At 55.5% G+C, this 26,043-nt stretch overlaps 2 protein-coding genes and 1 long non-coding RNA gene across 19 annotated transcripts in view; 1 reads left to right on the forward strand and 2 right to left on the reverse strand.

Annotated features, from left to right (window-relative positions):
* The window catches only part of MAPK8IP3 (mitogen-activated protein kinase 8 interacting protein 3), a 46,013-nt gene extending 37,438 nt beyond the window's left edge, over positions 1-8,575 (reverse strand). For 14 of the 15 annotated variants that reach the window (XM_059155384.1, XM_059155376.1, XM_059155373.1 and 11 more), the window contains exon 1: positions 8,034-8,436. In XM_059155384.1, the coding sequence (XP_059011367.1) occupies positions 8,034-8,351 (318 nt within the window). In that variant the 5' untranslated portion in view covers positions 8,352-8,436. Of the gene's footprint in view, positions 1-8,033 lie in introns of all 15 variants that reach the window. The other variant, XM_059155386.1, reaches the window with a different exon arrangement.
* A 2,749-nt stretch (positions 8,576-11,324) lies between these two features.
* JPT2 (Jupiter microtubule associated homolog 2) lies at positions 11,325-25,789 on the reverse strand. Of its 3 annotated transcripts, XM_059155419.1 has the most exons (6): positions 25,666-25,728; positions 24,844-24,887; positions 23,020-23,168; positions 17,317-17,459; positions 15,689-15,737; positions 12,094-14,754 (listed from the first exon to the last, which is right to left on the reverse strand). In XM_059155419.1, the coding sequence occupies exons 3-6, from the start codon at positions 23,162-23,164 to the stop codon at positions 14,567-14,569; spliced, it is 525 nt and encodes a 174-aa protein (XP_059011402.1). In that variant the 5' UTR covers positions 23,165-23,168; positions 24,844-24,887; positions 25,666-25,728; the 3' UTR covers positions 12,094-14,566. The 3 variants fall into 3 exon arrangements, with proteins under 3 accessions (XP_059011403.1, XP_059011402.1, XP_059011401.1); XM_059155420.1 differs by lacking the exons at positions 12,094-14,754; positions 24,844-24,887 and adding an exon at positions 11,325-11,669 and having other exon boundaries at positions 25,666-25,789; XM_059155418.1 differs by lacking the exon at positions 24,844-24,887 and having other exon boundaries at positions 25,666-25,789.
* On the forward strand, positions 11,593-12,400 carry LOC131819969 (uncharacterized). Its single transcript, XR_009349428.1, has 2 exons — positions 11,593-11,897; positions 11,935-12,400. It is a non-coding gene; the product is annotated as an uncharacterized LOC131819969 (long non-coding RNA).
* Positions 25,790-26,043: the final 254 nt, after the last annotated feature.

The raw sequence follows: 26,043 nt of genomic DNA on the forward strand, positions 1-26,043 counted from the left end.
TCCACAGGGTGAGAAGCAGGTGTGGGGAGGCCAGAGGAGAAGAGCCCACGAAAGGACACGGCACCCAGAGAGCCGGCCAAGTGTCTGGGGGTGGGAGGCGTCACTTCACACCGTCGCTGAGGACAGTCAGAGTCGAAATGTGCCAACTTTTGCCACTCAAACCCCATGGCGTGAGGTGTGGTCCCCTGGGAAAAGGACCCGTCCCTCGCTTAACCTGGCCTTCCCCAACTCCCCTGTGCATGACAGGGGATGAGTACGTGGGCGCCGAGAGCTCACTGCCCTGGGGTGAGACTCTCCCACCCTGGTGACTCAGTGCTTGCTTGGGACTGGCTGGTCCTATCACCGGCCACCCGCTGCTCTGGACCTCTCCTGGCTTTCTCTTTCTGGGAACCCCCATGCACAGCCGCACCAGAGCCGGGCTGGGAGAAGCACACCTCCCGCTCCACCCACAGGAGAGGGACAGAGGCCACACGAGCACAGAGCTCAGTGCTTCGGGGAGGGATAAGCACGACACTTGCTATGACCTGTAAGAATCTCAACGTCAGGGCGCCTGGCTGGCTCAGTTGGTTTAGTGGCTGCCTTCGGCTCACGTCATGATCCCAGGGTCTTGGGATTAAGTCCCACATTGGGCTCCTTGCTCAGCAGGGAGCCTGCTTCTCCCTCTGCCTCTGCCTGCTGCTCCCCTGCTTGTGCTCTCTCAAATAAATAAAATCTTTAACAACAACAAGGAGAATCTCCATGTCATCGTGCTGGCTGAAAGAAGCCAGACAGAGAAAGAGAAAACACCTGCACGATTCTATTTACAGTTCTGGAGAATGCGCAGAACTCCACGGCCTCGGAGAGCAGACCAGTGGGGGCGGGGGAGCACGGAGAGCTCACCGAGGGGCAGGGGACACTTCAGGGATGGCGGCCACTAGGGCGGGTCTCTGGGTGTAGACATGTCGAGATTCACCAAACTGCCCAAACTTGTATAGCTCAGTGCGTTCACCTCAGTAAATTTGCTAGAAAGAAGGAAAAGCCATTAAGAAGATGCAGCCCAGGTCAAAGATCTCGCCAAGGGCTGTGACACCAGCCTTTCTAGGCTCTGGGGACTTCTCACCACATCCTCCACAGCCTTTCGAGAATTTCGTCACCTCCCTGTTCTGTCCTGAATAGCCGGCACTCCCGTTTTGTCGCTGTTTGTCTCACTCTATCTTCTCCCCTCTGGTCTCCTGTATCCAAACCTACTGCTTTGGGAGCTCTCCTCTTTCTGGAAGGTGCTCACGGAATAGCATCGCCCTCTGTTGCCTGCTGCCCGCCCCGGGAAGCTGACGGCGCCCGCCCTAGTCTTAAGTTTCAATTCAGGAAAATGGTGTAAAATAAGAACTCGCTTCCTTGGCTGCATGAGCCAGATGTGAAGTGTCAGTGGCCCGGGGCGGTCGTCAGCTACTAAACCAGAGAGCACAAACTAGAAGTTTCCATCCTCACAGAAGGTTGTGTTGAACAGACCACTGCTCTACGGACTCACGCACAGAGCCTGTGCCCTTCGGGAGCCGGACAGACATCTGGGTGTGACGTACACAGAGGCAGAGGAAAGCCACCTCCCTCCTCATCTGCATGGGCACAGGTGGCCAGCCCTGCTTTGAGGTGTGCCGTCAGGGGGACAAGAACCAGCCTGGGGGCAGAATGTGCTAAAAGGGCAGTGCCCCCCCCCCCGATCAGCCAGGAGGCAGCTGGAGGAGGCTGGGGTGCGAGGCACAGGGACCCATCCCTCTAGCCGGGCCTGAACGCATCCAAGCACCCGGCACCCAGTACCCAGATGCACTCCACCCTGTCCTCGTGCCAGACTCCGGGAGGCAAGGGTGCCCAGGAACTGAAACTGCAAGTGGGGGTATGGCGGGACAAGAGCAGTGGCGCACGGAGCAGGCCCCAGAGGAAGGTGGGCCTGGCAGGGTTCAGGCACGATGGGAGCCTCACCCTCCATCTCCCCAGGGCAGCACGGCCCCACCTGTCAGGCACACCCCACGTCCCACCTCATCGGCACAGGGATGTCTAGCATCATCTCTGCCAGCACCTCCCCGCTGGGCACCTGCCCCCAGACCCAGTCCCCAAAGCCTGCCACTGAGCCTGCACCCAGACTGCCCTGGCAAATGAGGACACGGGGGAGCGGGAGATGGGATGCCCCTTGGCAAAAGTTCCCTCTGGCTGAGGAAGCATTGGGACAGGGAGAGCAGCTAGGAGGCCAGTGTGACGGTGCCGACTGGAACTGGGTTGGTGCCAAAGGAGGTGAGAAAGGAATGTGAATCCAGAACTCAGGTGGAAAGAACGGTGGGGACTTGGTGAGTGGTAGACCATGGGAGCTGATGTCCTGACTCCTCCTAGATCACAGGAATCATGTGCCCGGAAAGGCATGCTGGCCCAGCTGCTGGCGGTGCCCCGGTTATCTGCTGCTCACAGGCCGCCCTGCAGAGAGGGACCCCGTCCTGCACACAGCAAGGGTTTCAGACACTCAGGGGCACCATCGCTCCCGGGGACTTCCTGCCAAACTAAGGGCCGTCCTGCAAAATAAGCAGCCCGTGATGTCACCATCATTCAGGTCCCACAAAAAGCAGAAAGCGAGGACCCAGTCTGCAAGAGATGGGCCTCAGCAGGACCCCGGGGATCATGGCGGAATGAAAGGGAGGGATGGAGAGCAATGCAGAAAAATGTTCCCATTTGGGAGTCTGGGAGCAGGGCGTTATTTCGGCAACTTCTAGAAATGATTCTAGAACAGGAAGTTTTAGAAAACTTAAAAATAAAAAGCCCAAGGTCGCCTGAGTGGCTCCATCATTAAGCGTCTGCCTTCAGCTCAGGTCATGATCCCAGGGGTCCTGGGATCCAGCCCCACATTGGGCTCCCAGCTCAGCGGGACGCCTGCTTCTCCCTCTCCCACTCTCCCTGCTTGTGTTCCCTCTCTCACTGTTTCTCTCCCTGTCAAATAAATAAAATCTTAAATAAATAAAAAAAATAAATAAATAAAGATAAAAACAAAAAACCCAGTGGGACACGTGGCTGGCTCAGGAGGGGTGTGCAACTCTTGGTCTCAGGGTCGTGAGTTTGACCCCCATGTTGGAGATACAGCTTATTAAAAACAAAAAACAAACAAAAAAACAAACAAAAAACCCCCCTTTTTTTTTTTTAATTAAAAAAACACCACGGGGCACCTCGGTGGTGCAGCTGGTTAAGCATCCAACTCTTGGTTTTGGCTCAGGTCATGGTCTCAGGGTCCTGGGACACAGCCCCCAGCTGGGTTCCACACTCAAGACACAGTCTGCTTGAGAGTCCCTCTCCCTCTCCCTCAGATCCTTCTCTTTCTCTCAAAACATAGAATCTTAAAAAAATAATAATAAAATAGGGATGACCAGGTGGCTCAGTGGATTAAGCCTCTGCCTCCAGCTCAGGTCATGACCTCAGGGTCCTGGGATTGAGCCCCGCAACAGGCTCCCTTTTCGGCAGGGAGCCTGGCTTCCCCCTCTCTCTCTATGCCCCACTTGTGCTTTCTCTCTCACTCTCAAATGAATACTTAAAAAGAAATGGGGATAATAAAATAAAAAACCCCACAAGATCCAGACAGTAACTGTAATTTAGAAGACCGCGTTTGGGAAGAACTAACTCATAGCAGTCTTTGGTCACTGTTTTCTAGCTGTGGCCAGCAGGCTCGGAAAGTTTCAGCCCGGTGGGGGGAAAGGCAGGGTCTGGGGCTGTGTGCCCTCCCACACATGTCTGCTCTGGCTCGGAAGCACCTCTCTTTACCTCCACCTTTTTTTTTTTTTTTAAGATTATTTATTTATTTGACAAAGAGAGAGAGACAGAAAGAGCAGGAACATACGCAGGGCGAGTGGAAGAGGGAGAAGCAGGCTTCCCGCTGAGCAGGGAGCCCGATGCGGGGCTCGATCCTGGGACCCTGGGATCATGACCTGAGCCAAAGGCAGAGGCTTTAACCCACTGAGCCACCCAGGGGCCCCTCTTTGTTTCCATTTTTAAGGGAGATGTGGATGTTCTCCTGGAGACTTGGCGCAGATACCATGGCTGACCTTTAAAGATGATTGGTAAAGGCAGCACCGGCCGCTTAGCCTTAATGGCCTTGTCTAAAAGGAAAAAAAATTTTGAAAACTGCTTGTAATATTACAACGTGGCAAGAAGAGAAATCCCAGGACTTGGGCTAGCAGCGGTGAATCTGCTACCGTAATGCGGGAAACCGGAAGAAAACCTCTGCTTCGGGGTATCCATTCGCTGATGAGAAAAGGCAGACCGGCCGTCTCTACAGAGGAGCATTAGGGCTTTTCCTCCAGCTTAACCTTATCTGAAAGTTCTCCCTCGAACTAAATTACTTTTATGTAGGGGTGCCTGGGTGGCTCAGGGGGTTAAAGCCTCTGCCTTCGGCTCAGGTCATGATCCCAGGGTCCTGGGATCGAGTTCTGCATCGGGCTCTCAGCTCAGCGGGGAGCCTGCTTCCTCCTCTCTCTCTGCCTGCCTCTCTGCCTACTTGTGATCTGTCTATCAGATAAATAAATAAAATCTTTAAAAACAGTAATAATAAATTACTTTTATGTAACCAGAAGCAAACAGTCTGGGGTAAGACTGTTCCCACTGGGCACCTTCCTTACGTAGTAACATGCTGAGGCCCCGTACACTGCACTGTCCTGTAGGAGTCTGGGCTATCACTAGTAGTTTCTTTTGGGCTGGTATGAGTCTGATGCAACGACGGCTGCCGAACTCATACCTTGTCTCTCAAACACGATTCTTCCTCCTACGTGCTATGTGCCTGACTGTCTGCAAGGAAGAAGGCTCTTTGCCGCCTGGGGAGCCCTCCGCCTATTTCTCCCACAGGGTCACACTGGGTGGGCATCTCCTCGCTCTGCTCCTCCCACTCTACTGCCTACTGCCGACCTTTCCCGATGGTCAGAAATCAGATAAGAGTCAGCATTTTTAAGATCTGTGTAGAAATTTTCGAAGGCAGCTCTGCAGGCCAGCAGGACTCATCATGTCAGTTACAAGGGCAAAGCCCACACAGCCAGAGACCCAGACGCCGGCACTTGCCACCTACAAGTCCATCCAGGGGCTCTCCCCGGCCCAATTAAGCCTGTCTCTCCACAGTTCTTCAGGAAAACAACAGCCAGCGACGGGACTTGGCCCTTGCTATGACAGCAGCTTCACTGCTGGCAACCCCCTTGCTCTACGGAGGTGGCCACTGCAACCAGAGAAGGGCAGACCGGTCTACGGTGCAGCTCCCGAGGGCAGGGCTGGTGCTCAAGCCTGCGTCTGTGGCCTCAGCCCCGCTCCCAGGAACCCACTCTCCAGCTACCACGGCTCCCGTCTAATGAGCCACCCCAGACCCAGACCTCACTCGCCATCTCTTGTGGCTGCCATCATGGGCAGTAAGTGCAGGACAGGGGTTTGTGCTCTGCTCAAGGCTTTTTCAACCAAACCTGCAGGCTGCGCCTGCTTGTAAGGCTGCGGGCGGCTTGGGATAGCCGGCTCCGGTGAGGCCTTCTGGACCAGAGCGGCCAGGCACGCCGCAGCTACTCTGCACCAAGAGCCCCGGCCTGGGGCGTTCCAGCTTCTGTGTTATCAGACGCACATTTGTGCTCTCAATTCCCTGCCTCGAAAAAGAAGTGGGCTTTTCCACAGAACTGGAAATGACTGTCTGTTGGACACAGTGCCAAAATGGTGACAGTATCTGGCCCTCTTCCTCAGCTGTACCATCGCCCGAGGTCTCTGCAAGGCCATCCTGGTAGCCTCTAGCCGCAGCCCTGTGCTGGCTAGCCAAGCATTTGCTTGCTTCCTGGCTCTCTGCTCAGCAAGCTTGGTGCAGCTCCTCCTCGCACCCGGGCAAGGCTGGGTCTCGGCCTCAATGACCGTGCCCTGCCAACCACACATACACCCTCTGGCTCTGAGTCCGGGGGAGTGCGAGCGGGAGGCCAGAAGCAGCACAGTCACTCACAGCTTAACTTGAGCTGCGCGGGGCAGAGCAGAGGCCTCACGCATGCTGAGCTCATCTCTGGGCTAGATGGTTAAGACGCACAGCCTTAAGGCTGTCCATCCTGACTGCCACCTTCAGTGTCTTCTCATCGACGATGCTGACCACAGAGGTTTGAAAGAAGAAAACAAACTTACTCAAAACATCATCAGTTAGATATTACGTGGCTGCGGAGAGGAGTCAGAGAAGTGGAGGGCACTGCCCAGTACCGGGGAGGCAGCCCCAGCCTTGCCCACGGCCGGGCAAGGGGAATCCCCAGCAAGCCAGTGTTCTGGGGGTGCAGCTCTCTGATCTCCCACAACAGCATGATACAGAAAAAAGAGCCTGGGCCCGGAGCCAAGGTAGACTGGGTGCGCTATGGCTCTTCCAGGTCATGTGACCCTGGTCCAGCCCCTCCCCACCCCCAACGTCTCAGGTCCACTTCCTTCCTAAACGCCAAGGCCACTCTGAACCCTACCATCTTATGAGCTCTTATGTCCCCTTAAGTTGAGAACTTTAAACTAGTTCACAGCTTGACACCCCAATCAATAAACAGCCTCTTGACAGACGGATGAGATCCCAAAGCAAAGTAACCACCAGAAGCAGGAATGACGGAAGACATGGAATTTTCATAAATATGCTTTTCACCAAACCACTCTGATTCAAGAAAAAGGCCCGATATGGAAACAATTTTCTATTTCAATACTAAAGTCAAAAATGTGTTAAGCCTAATTAATTGAAAAGAAACGTGGCTCATTTAATAAGAAACTCTGTATTCATAAACTAGAGACTGTCACCTAATGCCTAGAATAACAGAAGGTCAGAGAAGCCTAGAGATCACCCAGGGCAATTGATTCATTTGATGAAAATCAAAATCCGGAGCAGGCAGGTAATGTGGACAAGGTCAGAGGGGCAGAGCAGGGATGCGAGCCCACGTGCCCTGCATCCTTGGTTCCGGCACACACCGGGAGGTTAAGTATTTCATGGTGAAAAGGCAAACTGGTTTCATACAAGGCATGGTTCTTCGGACTATTCATGAAGAAGTGATTTCCAGGTTGCAGAGACTTCCTGGAACACCATAAATATTTCCAAATTCCATTTGTAATTTCTCAGAAGCCACAGCAGAATTTCTCAGCCTTTCCCACATAAGCTAACAACCTTCCCAACTGAGGGGACGACAAGGCAAAGACATCTCCCCTGGTGCTGGGGCAGCAACCCAATGGTGGCTCTCTCCTTAGGTGTTTACATCAATCACCAAACTCATCCATGTCACATTCCTCGGAAACACTGAACCGGGGACAAGGGAAAGATTTTGTGACCACAGACTGCTTCCAGCTGCAGAACCCTAAGAAGATCACATATCCTTTCTCTAGCTAGATTTAGGACTGCGGCCACCAAACACAGTAATGGGAGTCTATCTAAGGAAGCTGGTTTGCAAACACACACACACACGCGCGCGCGCGCGCGCACGAGAAGAACAGACGTCTGGAATGAGAGGTGGGTATGCGGGAGGAAGGGAGGCCTGGTCGGAGGTTCCCGGCCGCTGAAGCTCCTGTGCCGCCAAAGGCTTGGGTGGGGTGGGGAGGGGTGGGGTGGGATGCGAGGCGGCCGAGGGCTCCCTCGCCCCAGCAGCGTGGGGGGACGAACGGGGGCTCCGAGGTGGAGCGGGGGAGGGGGTGTGCCTCCGGCGCCGAAGCAGCGTTGTGGGGGGCAATTGGGGGCTCCGGAGTGGAGCGGGCGCGGGGAGGGGGGGCGGCCGAAAGCTCCGGGTGGAGTGGGGGGACGGTCGGGGGCTCGGGGTGGAGCAGGGAGGGGCAGGCCGGGATCTCCGGGGTGGAGCGGTGGGGGGAGCTCCGGGGCCGGAGCAGCGTTGTGGGGGCGCCGGCTGGGAGCTCCGGGTGCAGTGGGTGGGGAGGTGGCGGTCGGGGGGTCCGGGCCCGGAGCAGCGAGGAACGGTGGGGGGCTCCGAGGCCCCCGGGCGCGGCCGCCGGGGTGGGGCAGGGCGGGGCGGGGCGGGGCGGGGAGGGTCTCCGGGCGGCCGGCCCGGCCCACGCACCTCCTCGGCCTGCTTGCGCAGCGCCTTCTCCCGCTCGTACTGGGTGAGCAGCTGCTCGTTGTCCTCGCGCAGCAGCTCCAGCTCCACCTCGTGCTCCTGGTTCTCGCTGAGCACCGAGTCCAGGTTCTCCAGCACGTTGACCACGAGCGGCATGAGCTCTTTGACCACCTCCTCGTCGTAGCAGTGGATGAGGCGCTCGAACTCGCGGTAGATGGAGCCCGCCAGGCCCGACACCCGCTCCGACATCACCGAGCCGGAGCAGTAGTCGTCCTGGTACACCACCACGCCGCCGCCCTCGTCCATCTGGATCTCCATCATCGCGGCCACCGCCGCCGCCAGCGCGGCCCGCTGTCCGCCGGCGCGCACGCCCGCCCCGGCCGCCCGTACTCCGCAGGCCGCGGCCCGTCGCCTCTGCCGCCGCCGCCGCAGCAGCAGCCGCTGTCGCCTCAGGGCTCGGGCGCCGCCGCCGCCGCCGCTGCTGCTGATGCTGCCGCCGCCGCTGCTGCTGCTGCTGCTGCCGCCGCCGGCGACGCTGCGCCCGTCAGTCAGCGGCCGGAAGTGCCGCTGCCCGGAAGTCCCGCCCGAGCCCGTGCCGCCGCGCCGCTAGGGGTCGCGCGGCCCGTGACGTAGCGGTAGGTCGCCCCCGAGACGGAAGGTCGGCCGAGCGGGGCCGCGGGCACTTCCGGTCTGGCGCATCGCCGACGCTACCCGCGGCGCCGGTCACCCTCCGCGGGTTTGCCCAGCTCCCCGGTGACCGCCACGCCGCAGAGGCTGTCGCGGCCGCCCGTCCCGCCCGCACGCCCCCCGGGGAGCCCCGGTGTCCTCGCCCCCCGTGCCACCGGCCGCCGGGAGTTTAGCCGCAGTGGCTGTTGGCGTGTGTCCCGGTGGATGCTAGTGTGCGTCTCGGCAGGCTGCGTATTCGCTCGCTCGCAGCCGCTCCAGGGGCTCTGCAGCCCGGGCGGCTCTGGCCGGGTCCGCCCGCCGCCCCGCCCCTCTTTCGCAACTAGGGTCCCCTGGAACTTGCTGGAAGGACGTGGAAGCCCGAAGGCGGAGTTGCTGCGGACGGACTTAAGTTCTTTCCCTGGCATCTGAGGACAACGTCGGCCCACGGCTTAAAAACGCCCGCTGGGGCGCCTGGGTGGCGCAGTGGGTTAAAGCCTCTGCCTTCAGCTCAGGTCATGACCCCAGGGTCTTGGGCGTCGGGCTCTCTGCTCAGTAGGGAGCCTGTTTCCCCCACCTCTCTCTGCCTGCCTCTCTGCCTACTTGTGATCTCTGTCAAATAAATAAATTCTCTAAAAAAAAAAAAAATGCCCGCAGCCGGGGCCACACCGCTAGCGCCTAACGAAAGGCTGCAAGGTCGGGCCACCCTGACCAGTTCGCACACCCGCAAACGATGCCCTAAATACGGTGACACGAATGTTCCCCCTGTGACCCGATTCGTTCTGCGGGTGGGTGGGTGCCCGCCCTCTCCATCAGGAGGGACACCGAACTTTCGTCTCTGATTCAGACTGCGTGGATCTGGCCGCTACTGGGCGACTCAGACATGCCAAATGTCATTTCCCATCGGAGCCTACACGTGTTACCGATCTCCTGGGAAATGCCGGAACACCGATAAGCCGATCCATGAAAGGGAGTCGGCCCAGCTATAGTCAGTAGTAAGCACACAATGCAGGATTACTAGGTTTACTCTCAAAATGAGCAGCCAGGACAGACTTCTGTAGGGTTTTCCCTGGTAAGTTACAAAGAAAGCTTATGAGTGTTTGGGGCTCATGTTTAAGACATGCCTCAGGCCTTTTCTCAGACACATGACCCCTTTGACTCCCTGAAGTGCCAACTGTAGCCCAGCAGCCCCCACCCTAAGACACCAACGGACTTCGCCCCCAATGTTATTGCTTTTTATTACTAGCATAATTGGGTACGTTTACTTGAAATTGGCTAAAACAAAAGGACATTTTTAACAAGATGATAACACTAATTCCTGAGGCTTACCGAAGGGTGCAGCAGGTGCACTCAAAACTCAGGCAACCTAAGTTAGAACTTGCTTTAAAAAGAGACTGGTCTGGGACGTCTGGGTGGTTCAGTGGGTTAAGCCTTTGCCTTCGCCCCAGGTCATAATGTCAGGGTCCTGGGATCCAGCCCCACATAGGGCTTCCTGCTCAGCGGAGAGCCTGCTTCCCCCCACCTCTGCCTACTGGTGATCTCTGTCTGTCAAATAAATAAAATCTTTTTTTTTTTAAATGCTGTTATATTTTTTTAAAAAGAGACTTGCTTTCAGATTTGTTAGGTAATGGGAAATACAAATTTTCTTCTCACTACAAGACCCTAAAATGTAAGATGAGAACACAGGTCTTAAAACGTTCCACTTTAGCCCGTCAGCGGATGGAGCACTGGGCTTCCAGGAGAGCACTTGCTGAGATGAGCGTTGGGTAATGTATGAAAATGTGGGATACTGTACTGGACACCTGACACTAACAGCTCACTGTATGCTAACTGGAATTTAAACAAAAATTTCTCTAAAAATGTCTAATTTAATTTGCTCGGGAGTCATCTAGGTCCCTGTAACATCCCTCTCAGTTCTTCCCACACTGAATTTTTTTTTTAAGACTTTATTTATTTATTTGACAGACAAAGATCACAAGTAGGCAGAGAGGCAGGCAGAGAGAGAGGAGGAAGCAGGCTCCCCACTGAGCGAAGAGCCTGATATGGGGCTCGATCCCAGGACCCTGGGATCATGACCTGAGCTGAAGGCAGAGGCTTTAACCCACTGAGCCACCCAGGTGCTCCCCCACACTGAATTTTGATGGCACTTCGTAGTCGCACATAAAACAGGAATGTCCTGTTCATGATCTCCAAGAATAACAAGGATCAAGGATATCAAGCCAGGAAATGAGCTGGATCACACAGGAGGAATACACCCCCTCACTGGGTTTGGAAAGTAATAACAAGTTACGCTGTTGCAAGACCAGTCCGTTTCTGGAGAAAGCAGAGGACATGAAAGGGCAACCCTTTCACTGCTGTTGGCTCCCTCACTGTAACCGACGTGCAGCTGCCTTGTTCTCGGACCTAAGAGGTGGCCATTGCCTAGCACCTGGAGGCAAACGGGTTGGGACTCTGCAGGCCTGAGCTGGCCTATGGCTGGAGCAGCTCCTGCAAACCCAGCACGTGATGTTGCGAGTCTCGTCTGGCCCAGGTCCTGAGACAGGCTCTGCACTCAGACATGTTTTCAGATAACAAATGATGACGGAGTCAGGTAGTAAAGGTCAGGTGTTTGGGTTTTTTTGTTTTTTTAAATTTATTAGATTAAGTGTGCACGTGTGAGCAGAGGGAGGGGGGAGAGAATGTCCAGCACACTCCCTGCTGAGCATGGAACCTGACACGGGGCTCGTTCCCAGACCCCAACCAAGATCCTGACCTAAGCCGCGATCAAAAGTTGGAAGCTTAACCAGCCAACTGCCCCTATCAGTTTCTTTCTGACGTGCCGTTCTGGTGTTGGCCTTGGGCCAGCAGGAAGAGCGCTGTGCAGCCTGTGGGGCATGTGTGTGTAGAGTGTCTAAGCAGGTAGTCCGAGCGGTTTCATCATCTTAGATCCACATACTGCGTGCAGATTCTGTCTGCTTTTAGGATATACAAAAATACCTAATAAATAAGGAAAAGATCCTCAATCTGTGCTTTCTGAACAGGATTTTAGCCTGCAGGCAAACCAGAAGCTGAGCACCCCATCTACTCCTTACCAGGCTTGTTACTAGAGTTTCAAAGCCCACTCAGACGCAAGTTCAATACCTTCAGTTCCTGTACAAATGGTGTAGGAGAAGAAACTGGCGTGTTCCTACTCATTCTACACAAAGCTAAATCTTTGGTTTCCAAGTTTAAAAACCTTAAATCTGTAATCTTTGAGAAGGAGATTAGTTTGGGCATCCTCTGGCTAAATGGAGGGGAAAAAAAAAAAAAAGGCAAACCCATTCAGAGAAAAGCTGTCAGGAAGTAGCCGGGTTCAGGCACCGCGGACAACGGATATTGAGGAAAGCACACGTGGACATGCACACAAAGAACTGACAAAGACTTTGAGTATATGATTGCTAAGTTTAATTCAACGGTTATACCCAATCCTGCCTTGTAAAAAGAACAAAATTCCCCTATCAAAACTATATTGTGATGTGAGTACAGGCTTGTTTTTGATATAGCTCTAGAAAAAAGTTGGCACCAAATGCACATTAAAAAAGTTTTAAGGCTTAATAAAAATACAGGCTAATAATTTCAAAATGCAGCTTAGAGGTTGAGAACAGAATGCTAGGTTAATAAATTTCCAAACACAGGCAGTACCCGATGTATAGAGCATTTTCCAAATTATTAATGGCCACTTCCATCAGGCTCACAGGGGCAGAAAGTCCTCTCCTGCTTCTCTCAATGACCAGACTATGAGGCACTCTAAACCCAGTTCTGCGGCCCCAGGGAGGGAAGGCAGGGGAGAGGAGGGAGGGCATCTCTCCGCACCTTGTAGAGGTTTCTGCTAGTGTTCTCTGCCTCCATCCCCACCACTGCTCCCCAACCGCACCCGCGCCCCCTGCTGGTGGACAGCAAGGACAGGGCCGCAGCCATAGGGCCTGGCAGTATGAGGTCAGGACTCCTTGCAAGCCAATTTGGCATCCAGAGACCATTTTCTTGCATATTAAAAACCACAAAAAACATAGTAATAAATGGTAGTTCATTTCTATCATGAGAATGTTACATTGTTAAGCAAAAGTTAGTGTGTTTGGGCTTAAACCCTAACTACCATTTATGAGATTTCCTAACGGTGGAAAAATGTTCTGAATTCCAAACAACTTTCCTCTAAGTGGCCATCTGAAGGGTGGACGCAAGAAGTACTTGAGAGAGTCACATGGAAAGTCTCTAGCCTCCCAAGTGAACAGGGCAGTTGGAAGGGGGTAAACAAAGGGTCTTTGGTTGACAAAGCCACGTGCAGGTCCCCCAGCGTGCCCGGTGTAAGAGGCAGAGTTCGGCAGTGAGCTCCCGGAGGCACTTAAGTGTCTAGGCCACGGTGGGCGCATGGAAACACAGCGGTGTGGCTTTTCTCCGTTTCCGTCATGATGCAGTATTTTCAGCACCCAGTGTTAGCTTGGGAGGCACTCACACCTGGACATCCCCCCACCCTAAGCCTGTCCTCTTGTTAACTGTTGGTGCAACATGATGAGGTGTAGGACTGAGACTGCTGCCCTGAAGGGTCCAATGGGGAGAAACTTTGCTGCTGGGACCGAGACACTCTGGCCAGCCCATTACCTCTGCCAACAAGCATCATGGAATCGGCCTGTTGAGCCTTCAGTGTCAAACTGGTCAATTTTCTGGACCAAGGTCTCCAGGCTCCTTCTGGAAACTGAGTATGGTCCAGAGGTTCCACAAAGCTTTATAAAGAGCAGGCAAGCAAAGTTTCTTCCTCTTGGTTGTACCTGAGCCAACTGTCTTTTTCCTAGAAAGGTGTCAGAAACAGGGCAGAGTCAGCAGTCACTTACGTAAAGCTGGTGTTTTAGAAAAGCCCTTCAGATATATTTAAAGATTCGAACTGAAGAACCCAAGGTTCTGAAGCGCCTCTTCTTCCCACAGTCAACAGGAGTAACGACACGTGAAGGGTCTGAGTCATCCCGTCGCCTGGATGCATGAGGACAGTTCTACAGATGCGGCGGGGGGGAGTGGGGTAGGTGCCCACGGGGAGAACTGCGGCTCGACAAGGGAACCGGCTGCAGCCCTGGACACGAGCGTGGGCCTCGAGGGAGGCCACTGAGGAAAAGCGGGAACAATTCACAGCAAAACCAGCTTGGGTGTAAAAGGCAGAGGTTCCTACGTAAGATCTGGCCAAGGTTTTAGGTGGCAGAAATGAAGTACCTCAGAGATCAGAGCACAAATCTTACTGTAAAGCATGAGACTGAGAGCGACTTTTTGGTTTTTGTTGACAGCTCCCGAGGACCAGCAGCCGAAGTGACTCAGGCCGTGTGCAGAGGAACACACTGGGGCTGACCGGAAAGGAGGCAGCGGGGCCTGCAGAGGCCGTCCCAGGGACGGAAGCTGTCCCACGGTGAATGGGGTGAGGACCCCAGGGGCCAGAGAGCCCCGACCCCCAGCAGTAGTGTTTCGGCCTGTGCCTTGCTCCTCCGTCCTACAGCAACACACAGGTCGTTTCTTATTTTCTTGCCAAGGGTTTAAACGGAAACTGCTACCGTGCTAGTGACCCCCGGACCCCCGTCGACCAGCCCCACCCCACCAGGCCCCACCGTGGCCCCGCACCACCTGCCGCACGCCCCTCGCAGAACACCCTCCCATCTGCAGTTCCAAATGAGTCCCGTGTTATCCCCATCAGGCCAGGTCTTGGCAGCCCGTGAGGTGAGGTCCCCCGGCTCCGCGATGGTGGTGGGGCCCAAGCAGCGGCTTCAGGGGCACAGCAGACCCTCTCCCCACCCGGCTCCTTTGGGCTAAAAGAAACTACAGTATTTGAAATCCTATCTCTCGGGGTCCTCGTCTGGCTACAGGTGAAGCAGCAGCCCCTCTTAGTAGAAGGAGATACTGGATTTGCCTCCAGGTGGGTTGAGGACTTTGTTGTGAGAGCGTGGCCGCGGGCCCAACCTGGGCTCATGGCTGTCACCCGTGGGCATAGGCACCGGCTGTGGGGTGCGGCCCGCTTCTCCAGGGCCTCCCTTCTCACCCGCCTCTTCTCTGGGAGACGTGCTCGTTGCAGCTGCGGGACAAAGTCGGCATGCCATCCCATTATAGGCCGCCCGGGACCAAACCGGCAAGGTGCGCGTACAGTGCGTGGCCTAGAGCAGCCAACAAGGCCACACCATGATGGGAAGAGGAGCGCACAGAGCCAGGCTTCCACCTCGTCCCAAGGAGACTGACTGGCAGAGACCATTCTAGAACTGGGGACAATGCTGGGGCTTCATACTATAAACTCCTTGATAAATTCCTAATAAACCGATTATCCTACACACCTAAGGAACTCCACTCCTTTTTCTTCCACTTCAAGAATCAGTAACAAACCTTCTCAACTTGAACATGACAAGGAAGAGAAGGAGTTCATCTCAACTGGGGACCTAACAAGGCGAGGCAAGGATGGCTGACACTCCCCGGACTTCTGGATGAACGAGTGTCTTGGTTAGGGGCTGAGGGAGTGGTGACCCACAGCACAGCCAACTAGGACAGCGAGGTGGGGCTCAGAGTCTGACCACCCCCCCGCACCCCACGCCCCAAGGGCAGCTCTCCCACCGCGCAGGCCTCACGGTCTCTCTTCTCAGCTGGCACCTCTACTGCTCTCCTCTAATCCTCACTTCTACATCAGTGCTGCCTGGGCTACTGTTGGCCACAAATTCATTCCTGGCTCCAGATCCCTGTCCTTCGCTACCTGAGATCAGCTTCTAGAAGGGGTCCCCGGTCGTGGCCTGGGCTGATCACCAATGCCAAGTGAAGAAAGGCTGGTGGTGACCAGTTGGGAAGTTTTCACCCAAAATAACAGCCTACTTTTCTGGTCTTCTTCAAATACTACACATCCTCTTGGCAACAAACAGGACCTTGCTTGTTTCTGGCAAGGAATAGTCCCTCTCATCCTCTGGGGGCGTGGCGGCAACCCTACCACAGCACAGCGCTCGGGGGAAGGCACAGAAACAGCAGCTCACCTTTAGGGCCCGATCTGGGGTCTTCTCCTTCACATAAGAACACATGGTCCTGCAATGAGGCAAAACCCCAGGTCAGTAGGTGATTCACACGTTTTACCCTCATTCAAAAGGATGATGGAACTCAGGGCACAAACGGGCTTGTGTACATCTATGGTGGAGAGTTTCACCCCAGAGCGAAGCGGAGGGAACAGTGCCATGAGGCCCCGCAGCAGTGACGAGAGCTCCCCACCACCCAGACCTCAGCCACACACTCCCCACCACAGTCCCTCCGCCCCTTGGGCAGTCTGTAAAGCAAATCTCAGTATTTCGATTACCCGCAAATATCCAATTTAAAAATGTCCTTTAGGGGTGCCTGGAGGCCGGGGGCGCCTCAGACAGTTACGTGTCCAATTCTTGATTTTGGTTCAGGTCATGTTCCCAGCACTACACTGGGTGGACTAGAACTTGACAGTGAGTTCTGAGACTGGGAAGTGAGTTTTCCAACTCTGTTATTCACTGTTAACATGTCTGGCTAGTCACGAGTCCCTGAGGATTTTAGGATAGTCTTTCCACTTAAAAAAAAAAAAAAAGTGTTAAACCAAAAAACACCAAACACTATGGTAGGCACTTTGATAGGGACTGTATTCTTTTTCCTGCTTTTTTGTGGGGATGGGGAGGGAGGAGCAGACAGAGGAGCTCATGCAGACCCCCTGCTGAGCACAGAGCCTGACACGGGGCTCGATCTCACAAACCTGAGATCATGGCCTACACCAAAATGAAGAGCTAGACACCCAACTGTGCGGCCCAGGCTCTGACGGGGTTGGGATCATTTAAACCTCTTCTCAGTTGCCAGGACTCCTGACTGCCCTCCAGTGACTGCTGTGTGCAGTCCTCTGCTTCCTGTTACCCTGCCGACCCGGAGGCATCAGTTACCCGACAGCTGGTCTGATGTGGACCTGACCTTCTGAATCTGAAGGTGGGCTGTGATGTTCTGTAAGGACCCGCATTGCTGGCTGTCTCTTGCGACGGCAGCCACGGATGCTTATAGCTGAGCTCCAGGATTTTATGACGCGTCAGCGCGATGGTGGCATCGGCATTCCATTCCTCCTCCATTTTCAGCTGAGCACCCTCAGGACCGGGAAACTCCCTCAGCAGCAGCCCCCCCCCCCCCCGGGATGCGACTCACGCAGAGATGCTGTCCTCTGCTCCAGCCACAAATCAAACTTTCTAAAAGTATTATCACAAGCCCCCAAACTCTCAATACTGGTTGAGTTTTAATCCAATGCGATTACTGTACTTACTGATGACGACTAAAAATACGGAAATTTTAGGTGTTCGATTCTATGAAGAGCTGCATGGCCCTTGGGCAGAGGAGAGCAGCAGCCTGTTGGCAGGGGCAGCCGCCTCCACCGGCACGCTGAGGCCAGTGTCCCCAGGCTTCATTCATCGCCACACCGGAGTGGGTTTCTGCGCTGACTCAGGGGAGCTGTGAAAGCCCATGACTAAGGACCACGCTCCGCAGAACCACGTCACCCCCTCCGCCTCTTCTGGGCAATGCACTGCAGCCGCCTCACAGCCGCACCAAGGAGTCCTTGACTCCATCTTTGTCTCTCTTCCTTCCATGTCTGCTAGCTGAATGTAGCCCCTACCTTGGGTTTGTTTGGGTGTGCCAGAGGAGAAGTGGCAGCAACTGGGGACCCAAAGATGTCACTGGTCTTCCCGCCAGGTGGGTTCAGACGCTGTCGAGTGTGCACAGGTGTGGATTCATCGAAGATGCCGCTTCCCTTCCCCCCTGCAGAAACAGTTCCATAACAGTGAGCACCCACGACAGCCCCCCTGCGCCACCCGCCGCCTTCATTACTTCAGAGACTCCCCTCGCAGGGACGCCCCAGTGCCAGTCCCTAGTTCGGGCCCACAGCAGGGGTGACCCGGTTGGTGAACCATACGTCAACATCAACCCGTTTATCGGGGGCCTGCTGGGACCGTCATTTCTGGAAGCGGACCTCGACGGGCCTCTAGCATTTCCTACTTGGGACTCCCTTAACCTTGAACTTGAGTTGTCCTATTAAAGGATCTTCTTCCTTAAACCCATGGAAAGTTCTTTATGTTAAAAGCAAAGAGCTGTTGCATTTTTAGACTAAATATGTAAGAAATGAATTCAACAACAAGCCAAGGCAAACCTGTCATCTGGAAAATAACACCTATTAGTCATTCTGCTGACCTCATTCTGGCTGCAACAACCAGTGACAACTAGACATGTCAGCAAATTACAGACATGTGACATCCTACAACGCAACTCTAAGTGATCTGATGAGCCATCATGGAAATATGCATCGAACGTGTAACTTCTCATAAGCTGATGAGTCTGGCCAGACGGCAAAGTCGACGCCCAAACGCCTCCGTGAAGCAGAGAGACGGCCACCACACACCCTGGCTGGCGTCTCTTCACTCGGCAACCACCAGCACCTGTCTGTGGAGAGCTGTGCTAACAGAGCTGGGCTGCCGGTCATGGCCCTGGGCACCAAGGACTTAGAGTCTCACAAGGAGAAAGAAAGAGCATTCTGCTAACTAGCTAGCTAGATGGCCACACACATTGGTTGGCCTTTCTGTGCCCTCAGAGGCTCAGCTGCAGAAAGGGCAGAACGAAAGGACCTGAGAGGCAGGTCCGGAGCTCAGGCACCAGACAGAACGATGCCAGGGACACAAATGCCCAACAGAGGTTCGCCGCGTCCCCCAGCACTGATGAAGAAGCGTCTCCTGGACGTAAACACCGCTCAGGGCAGGAGGGCAGAAGACAGTCCGTATGGCGAGCAGCGTCTCAATGTACATGGAGGGGGTTTTCTCACTTTGGGGCATCTGAGGAGGAAAGCAGTCACTCCACTGCCCCCTCCCTGAAAGTGGCTCCCTGCGGACGGGCTGCGGGACTCAAGACTCCTCAGCATGTCCTTTCTCAGAGCTTCGTTTTCGAGGGCCCACATCCCAGGCAGTCACTTCCTGGCTGAAACAGCCCACGCGGCTAACAGAGAAACAGAGCCCGCAGGAACGACCCAGACGCCTCGCTCCCTGCGGGCCCACGGGGAAGGGCTCCATCAGGGGTTCATGCTCTCGTTTGCCTGCAGGGCCATCCTGAGGGTCCCCGTAGCCAGAGTGGACAGTAAAAACAGAGGGGCCTCTGGGACGCGGCCGCACGGGGACATGGAGCACAAGCCCAGCGAGGATGGGAACAGAGCAAGGGAAGAGCCCTTCTGGAGCAGGAGAACCGATCAAGAAGGTGCGGGGCTGCCTGTGCCAGAAACATGCGCTCATGTCATCTTTGCACCCACACACCTCACCTTCCAGGACCCACAGGCCCGGGCTGGAGATGCCCACACAGCACAATGCCAGGCTGCTGCTGGAGCCCGGGCAAGGGGCTCAAACCTTCTTGCCTCCATCTATCAACACTGAGGAGGTCGTTAAGTTAACAAGAGCACCGACCCTCGGGCCACGGGTGACATAAGGGAGTGAAAGCAAGTGAAGTGGGCAGAGCGGTGCCTGGCAGGGTCGGCCCTCAGGGATGCTGCTGGGCTGCCGTCAGCAAGAGCATCTCCACCACCAAGGGGGCAGAACTCTGGCTTCAGCTCACCCCAGACACTGCTGCTCCTGGTGGCGCTACAAAGGCTTAAATAAATCCTCTTTAAAAGGTGCATTCAGGGGCGCCTGGGTGGCTCAGTGGGTTAAGCCGCTGCCTTCGGCTCAGGTCATGATCTCAGAGTCCTGGGATCGAGTCCCGCATCGGGCTCTCTGCTCAGCGGAGAGCCTGCTTCCCTCTCTCTCTCTCTGCCTGCCTCTCCATCTACATGTGATTTCTCTCTGTCAAATAAATAAATAAAATCTTAAAAAAAAAAAAAAAAAAAAAAAGTGCATTCAGTATTTTAAAAAGTGGAAAATAAAAGTAACTCAATTTGAAGTTTTTGGCTAAAGACACTGCTCATCAAAAAAATTTATTATTTTAAGATTTTATTTATTTATTTGAGAGAGAGAGAGATCACAAGTAGGCAGAGAGGCAGGCAGAGAGAGAGGGAAACAGGCTCCCCACTGAGCAGAGAGCTCGATGTGGGGCTCAATCCCAGGACCCTGGGATCATGACCTAAGCCCAAGGCCGAGGCTTTAACCCACTGACCCACCCAGGCGCCCCCGAAAATTATTTTTAAATTATAAAACATAACCCAAAACTTCTTAAGACTTAATAGTCACAGATAACAGAGAAGCCAAGGACCCCGGTAACTGGCACCTAGAGTGCACAGAGCACGACAGGCTCCCAGAACCCTGGGCATCCTCCCCACACCCCAGGTCACCAGACGCCCGCGCTCCCTGCAGACCACAGACTTGCTATCGTTGGTCCACTTTTACTGTGTATGTTCAACTCCAAACAACGTAGTTCTGCTTCTGTACGTTATATAAAGGACTCTGCAGGTCTCCTAGTCAACATTTTGCCTGGAAGATGAACTGAGGTTTGGAGAAGGAAAAGGTGCTGAATTTAGTCATAAATAAATTCTAGATAGGCTTTAAAAAAAAATTAATTCCTAGAGAGAGACAGTGACAGAGAGAGAGAGCATGAGCGCGCACAAGCAGGAGGGGCAGGTGGACAGGCAGAAAGTCACCCCGATGCCACGCCCAGTGCAGAGCCCAACAACCTGAGCCGAAATCAAGGGTCAGACGTTTGACCGAGCCCCCCAGGCGCCCCCTAAGATACGCTTTCGTAAGAACCAAACTGCAGAAGACAGACAACATGCTGGCAGAGTGGGCAGCGAGCATCGCACACATGGTGGGGTGCGCCGGGCCCGTCTCATGACCGGTCGGAAGCGGCTATCAGGATTTTAAACTGACCCAGCAATTCCATTTCAAGACACTTACCCAACGGATTTTTCAGGTTAAGTTTAGAGCATGAGCTCCAGGATCAAAAGGCCCCTGGTGCCATTGGCTAGGAGTGAGCTCCGGGGGTGGCAGTGACCCACCCCAAGCCTCTGTTTCCCTCTCTGTCCAGGGGCCCCCCACACCTACCTCCTAGGGGTGGAGAGGCAGCCAAACGAAAACACAGAAAGCACTGAGCACAGTCCCTAGCAAATGTGGAACTGTCCACACGTCTCCAGCACCAGAGTTAGAGCAGCGAGAACAATCTGGAAGATGTGAGCCAGGCAGCCAGCAGAGCCCGCTCAAGAAGAGTAAAGAAACAATGGGGGGGCATCTGGGTGGCTCAGTGGGTTAAACCCTCTGCCTTCGGCCAAGTCATGATCCCAGGGTCCTGGGATCGAGCCCCACATAGGGCTCTTTGCTCAGCCGGGAGCCTGCTTCCCTTCCTCTCTCTGCCTACTTGTGATCCCTGTCTGCCAAATAAATAATGAAAAAAAAAAAAAAGAGAGAGAGAGACACTGAGTATGACAACCCTTGGCGAATGCTCAGTGACGATCACGGGCTCAGTCACTCCCATCACCCCCCAGTTGCGCCCCCCCACCCCCATCCTGGACCCATTTTTCAATCAAGCCTTCTCATCAGAGGGCAGGGGGCACACTGGGAGCTTTCCCTTTCAGCCTTCCCTTGAGAATTCATCACAGACTGTTTGCCAAGGGCACTTGCCAGGACAGAAAACAAACCCCAAAGACAAAACAGCCGCAGAAGCAGGAACCCGGCACAGGGAGTGAGTTCAGCGGCCGTTGCCGCATCTTGTGACCGTGCACCACACAGAGGCTCTCTATCTCTCCGCTCAAGAGGGGCCCAGGCTGCCGGCTGGAGAACCTGAGGCCGAGGGTCCGCAGAGGGGCAGTGCCCCAAGCTGCCACGCTCTCCAGGGAACCCGACCCACCCCAGAGGCAGCTCTGGACATAAGGAGCCCACAGCCAGCTGGGACGGAGCTGACACATGGTGGCTGTCCTGATGTCGCTGATACAAAGGGTGTATGGGGCTGACCATGCCGTCCCCACACCTGTAAGGTGGACGCGACAAGGGTGTTCCTCACTTTTAAGAACCACCTGTTTCTACTGTATCCCAAACTTTAACCCTCCACCCACCCCAGCAACCAAACCCCAAACTAGCTTTTGAACCTAATGCCTTTGCTGCCCTGGGTTAGGTCCCTGGCACAGGGCAGGAGCCTGGCGAGCTTCGGCTCTGCAGGACTGACCTGCCGGAAATACAAAGTCCTGTGTTGGGCCTCTCACAACCTTGTTTTCCCTTGGGGACACAGGACAGGGAGAGCTCCTTGGCGAACTATCCCCATGCGGTCGGTCACTCAACTGGGGAGCCTACCGGCCAAGAAAAAGACTTTTCTAAGATTCTTTCCCACTGTGACTACTGCAAGGGGGACTGGCACTAAAGAACTACATGGACGGGGTCATCCTTTATAGAGCTCTGATCCCAGTGACGATCTGAATCAGAAGAACCTCCCTCTGAAGAACATTTAAAAGCACAACTTGCACACAATTTCTGGCACTGCAAGGACCCACTGGAGAACTGGGAGGGCCTACCTGTTGGGAACCAGAATCCCAGCATCCGCCCCTGTGACCTCAGTGCCTGGAAATCAGCCATGGTCTGGTGGCAGAGGGAAGAGGATTCAAGAATGACTGAGCTGGGGCGCCTGGGTGGCTCAGAGGGTTAAAGCCTCTGCCTTCAGCCCAGGTCATGATCTCAGGGTCCTGGGATCGAGTCCTGCGTCGGCTCTCTGCTCAGCGGGGAGCCTGCTCCCCACCCCCTCTACCTACTTGTGATCTCTGTCAAATAAATAAATAAAATCTTTAAAAAAAAAAAAAAAATGACTGAGCTGGGAACGCCTGTGGGACACAGCCAGTGAAGCTGCTGCCTTGGGCTCAGGTCATGATCTCAGGGTCCTTGGATCGAGCCCCGTGTTGGGCTCCACACTCAGCCAGGAGTCTGCTTTTCTCTCTCCCTCTGCCGCTCCTCCTAATTGTGCACACTCTAAATAAGTGAAATATTAAAACACTCGGGGGCCCTGGGTGGCTCAGTGAGTTAAAGCCTCTGCCTTCGGCTCGGGTCCTGATCCTGGGATCAAGCCCCACATCGGGCCCTCTGCTCGGCAGGGAGCCTGCTTCCTCCTCTCTCTCTCTCTCTGCCTGCCTCTCTGTGTCTACTTGTGATCTCTGCCAAATAAATAAATAAAATCTTTAAAAATACATATAAAAAGCAAACAAAAAAATTAACAAAACAAAACCGTCCTTACATTCTAGAACTCTGACAGCAAGGGATAACCTGCACCAGAAAACATTTGAAAAGGCTGACATGAAGAAATTAAAAAATGTTATCAGAAGAACAGCAGAAAGAGGACAGACAGAGGCCAAAGGACTGATGACTCACAAAGGCCATACCTGGAGGGTTGGTTCTTTTAGGGATGTTCTGAGGCTCTTCAGTTGGTCCAAAAATATTAGATGCCATCCTATTGGGCCTGCTGGAAGGAACAGCTTCTTCTGGACTTCCAAAAAGATTGCTGGCCTCTCCTCCCGGGGGCTTCATGGCCCTAAGAGCAGAGAGCACCCGAGACTCACAGATTGCCCTGATTCAGTGTGCATCCGTCTGACCCGCTCCCCTCTGTCCTGCGCCCTGGCCTCACCCAACTGCCCGGCCCCTGAGCACTTGTCGCCAGAAGCTGGTGCCAGATCCCGTGCCCAAACGGTGGGTGACAGCAGGTTGTGCGCCTGCAGCAGCTTTACTTGCTGGGAAAGCCAGTGCCACAGGTGCACGGGGCTCTAGTGTTCCCATCAGTGATGCCACTAGCCCTGGGTCTTAGTAGAACCCCTAAGACCCCTTTGGAGAAACAAAGCTCGTATCAAGTCTGGGGTCTCTGTCTGGGAAAGACAGCCTCACAGCAAAGGACGTAGCCAGAGTTGTTTGAAATGACCAAATGGTTAAGTTTAGGTGGTGGAAATGCAGTATTTCTTACATTATTGTGTACTTTAGCTTTATTGTACTTTGAAAACAAGGGAAGAAAGCAGCACAGTGGCCTCGTTACCCAGGAAGGGACAGTGGCAACGCAGTGGGCGGTAGGGTCCCCCCCACCTTGCAGGGGTCATGGAGATCCTACAGGCTGCCCCAATAGGGTCTCGAATAAGGGGACTGAGAATGAAGAGATAATTCTGATAAAAACAGAACCCACAGTGGCTCAGTGTGGCCTTCGCCAGGCTCCCCATCAAGGGCACTTGCCTCCAGGACACAAATTACAGAGAGCTCAGAACTGACTGCGAGGGGACGCGCTGAGTCCTCTCTTGTACCCCCCAGCGTTCTAGTAAACGGTGAAGGACACACATGGGGCCAGAGGGCTTGTGACAAAGAGCCACAGAGACAGCTTGAGGGGACAATGGCACCAGCAGCAGCAGGAAGACAAAAGCCACTCTCGCCTCCAGGTCCAGAGCCTCCCCCCGAGAGCTGGTGTCTGTGTTTCAGGAAAGATTTCAGGGAACGGGTCAGACTTGGAGAGAAGCTGTAATGGAAAGACCCGGATAAACTCTCTACGGGCACACAGTCCGGCGCACAGGGAACACCTCCCGTTGGGGACGGCTGAGGCACCACAAGTGGACAGTTCCAAGTCCCCTGAACATCCGATCACCCCTCGGCAAGAAAACAGAAGAGGCAGGGCCTGGTGGTCTTCAGCCTCCACCAGACTCCTGCTCTCCATAGCCCAGTAAGACCGGAGGCCCCGCAAGGCTTGTCCCGCTCCGTAGGGCCTTTAGGACGGCTGCGGAGACGCAAACTGTCTGGCTGATCCCAAGCAGAGGCTCCGGCTTCGTGCAATCATCCAACCGGGAAGAACGCTCTTCTTCCACGTCCTCAAAGGAAAAGTCCTCTCCTCCTAATAGCATCTCCAGCACGAGAGCCCCTGGAGAAGTGTGGCTTCTGACAGCAACCGCCCTGCAGGTCCAGGGAGTTTAATCAGGAACTGCCACGTTCGCGGGGCCTCCGGAGCCAGGCTGTGGAACAAACCGGCTGAACCCATGGGAGCTGTGACACAGTGTGCAGCCGCCCCTGGAGCCCTGCGGGATAAACCTGTGCTGCCACCACTGCACGTGGAGACATGGGTAACTGAGTCACCGTTCCGTGGTCGGATGACTGGTGACTGAACACTGACCCGACTCCCCCAGACTTACAGGGTTTTCGGCAAGTTCTTCCCCGTGTTACCTACTGGATGTGGTATTTACCTCGACAGCTGTCACACACACTCTCCTCTGCCGTTAGGGCAAGGCTGGGAGACAGAAGAGGATCGCTGAGTAATGAAAGCTATGGGCATCTACAACCATCAAACCTGACAAGGCTAGGTGGCCACTAGAGGAGCGCAGAGCCAGGCCCTAGGGGACCCCGAGATTAGGGGAGCGCGGCGCCAAGCCCTGGAGGCCCCGGGATTAGGGGAGCGCGGGGCCGGGCCCTGCGGGACCCCGAGATTAAGGAAGCGGGGCTCCAGGCTCCGGGAATCCCGGGATTGGGGGAGCAGGATGCCCGGCCCTGGAGGCCCCGGGATTAGGGGAGCGCGGCGGCCCGGGGCAGGGGGCGGGATTAGGGGAGCGCGGCTCCAGGCCCCAGGGAACCCCGAGATTAGGGGAGCGCGGGTGCGCGGCGCCCGGCCCTGGAAGCCCCGGGATTAGGGGAGCGCGGCGCCCGGCCCTGGGGACCCCGGGACGGAGCCCAGGACGCTGACCCCCACCCCGCGGCCCCGTCCCCCGCGCACCGGCGCTAGCACGGCTACCGGAGGGCGCGGCCCCGCCCACCCCCTTGGTCCCGGGCTCCCCGCGGCGGCCCCGCACACCATTCGACCAGCGTCTGCGGGTGAGGACACGAGGGGAACGTGGGCCCAGGAGGAGCAGCGCGGGCGGCGCGCCTCGGGCCTCCAGCCCACACTCTGCGGGGCACCGGAGCGCTTCCGGACCGAGCGCCCGCCTCTCGGAGCGGGACGCGGGGACCGCGGCTCTGTGAGGTCACCCGGCACCCGCAACCGCGCCGGCCACGTGACCGCGCCCGCCACACACCTGGAGCCGACCCGGGCGCCCTCACTCTCCGGGGCCTGAAACATGTCGGCCATAGTGCAGCTCCTCCTCGACCGCCGCACCGCGGTTCCCGCCCGGCCCTACGCAGCGCGAGGCCCGCCCACCCGCGCCTATTGGACGCCGTCGACGCCAGTCACGCCGCCGCCGCCTATCGCGGCGCCGGGCCGCGCCCCCGCCCACAGGGACGGAAGCCCCGCGAGGCTCGCGCCGCGCTCGCAGCCGATTTGGTGATAGCAGATGCCGCTCAGGCCTCGGGCGCCGACATTGGGCAGCAGGGCTGCGGGGTGGGCCCTGACCCTCCCTGCGCAGGCGCAGGCACGCACTCCGGAAGCGCCTCCCGGCAGCAGGAGGCAAAGCCGG

The sequence above is a fragment of the Mustela lutreola genome, chromosome 17 (assembly GCF_030435805.1).
Source record: "Mustela lutreola isolate mMusLut2 chromosome 17, mMusLut2.pri, whole genome shotgun sequence".
NCBI classification, from domain to species: Eukaryota; Metazoa; Chordata; class Mammalia; order Carnivora; family Mustelidae; genus Mustela; species Mustela lutreola.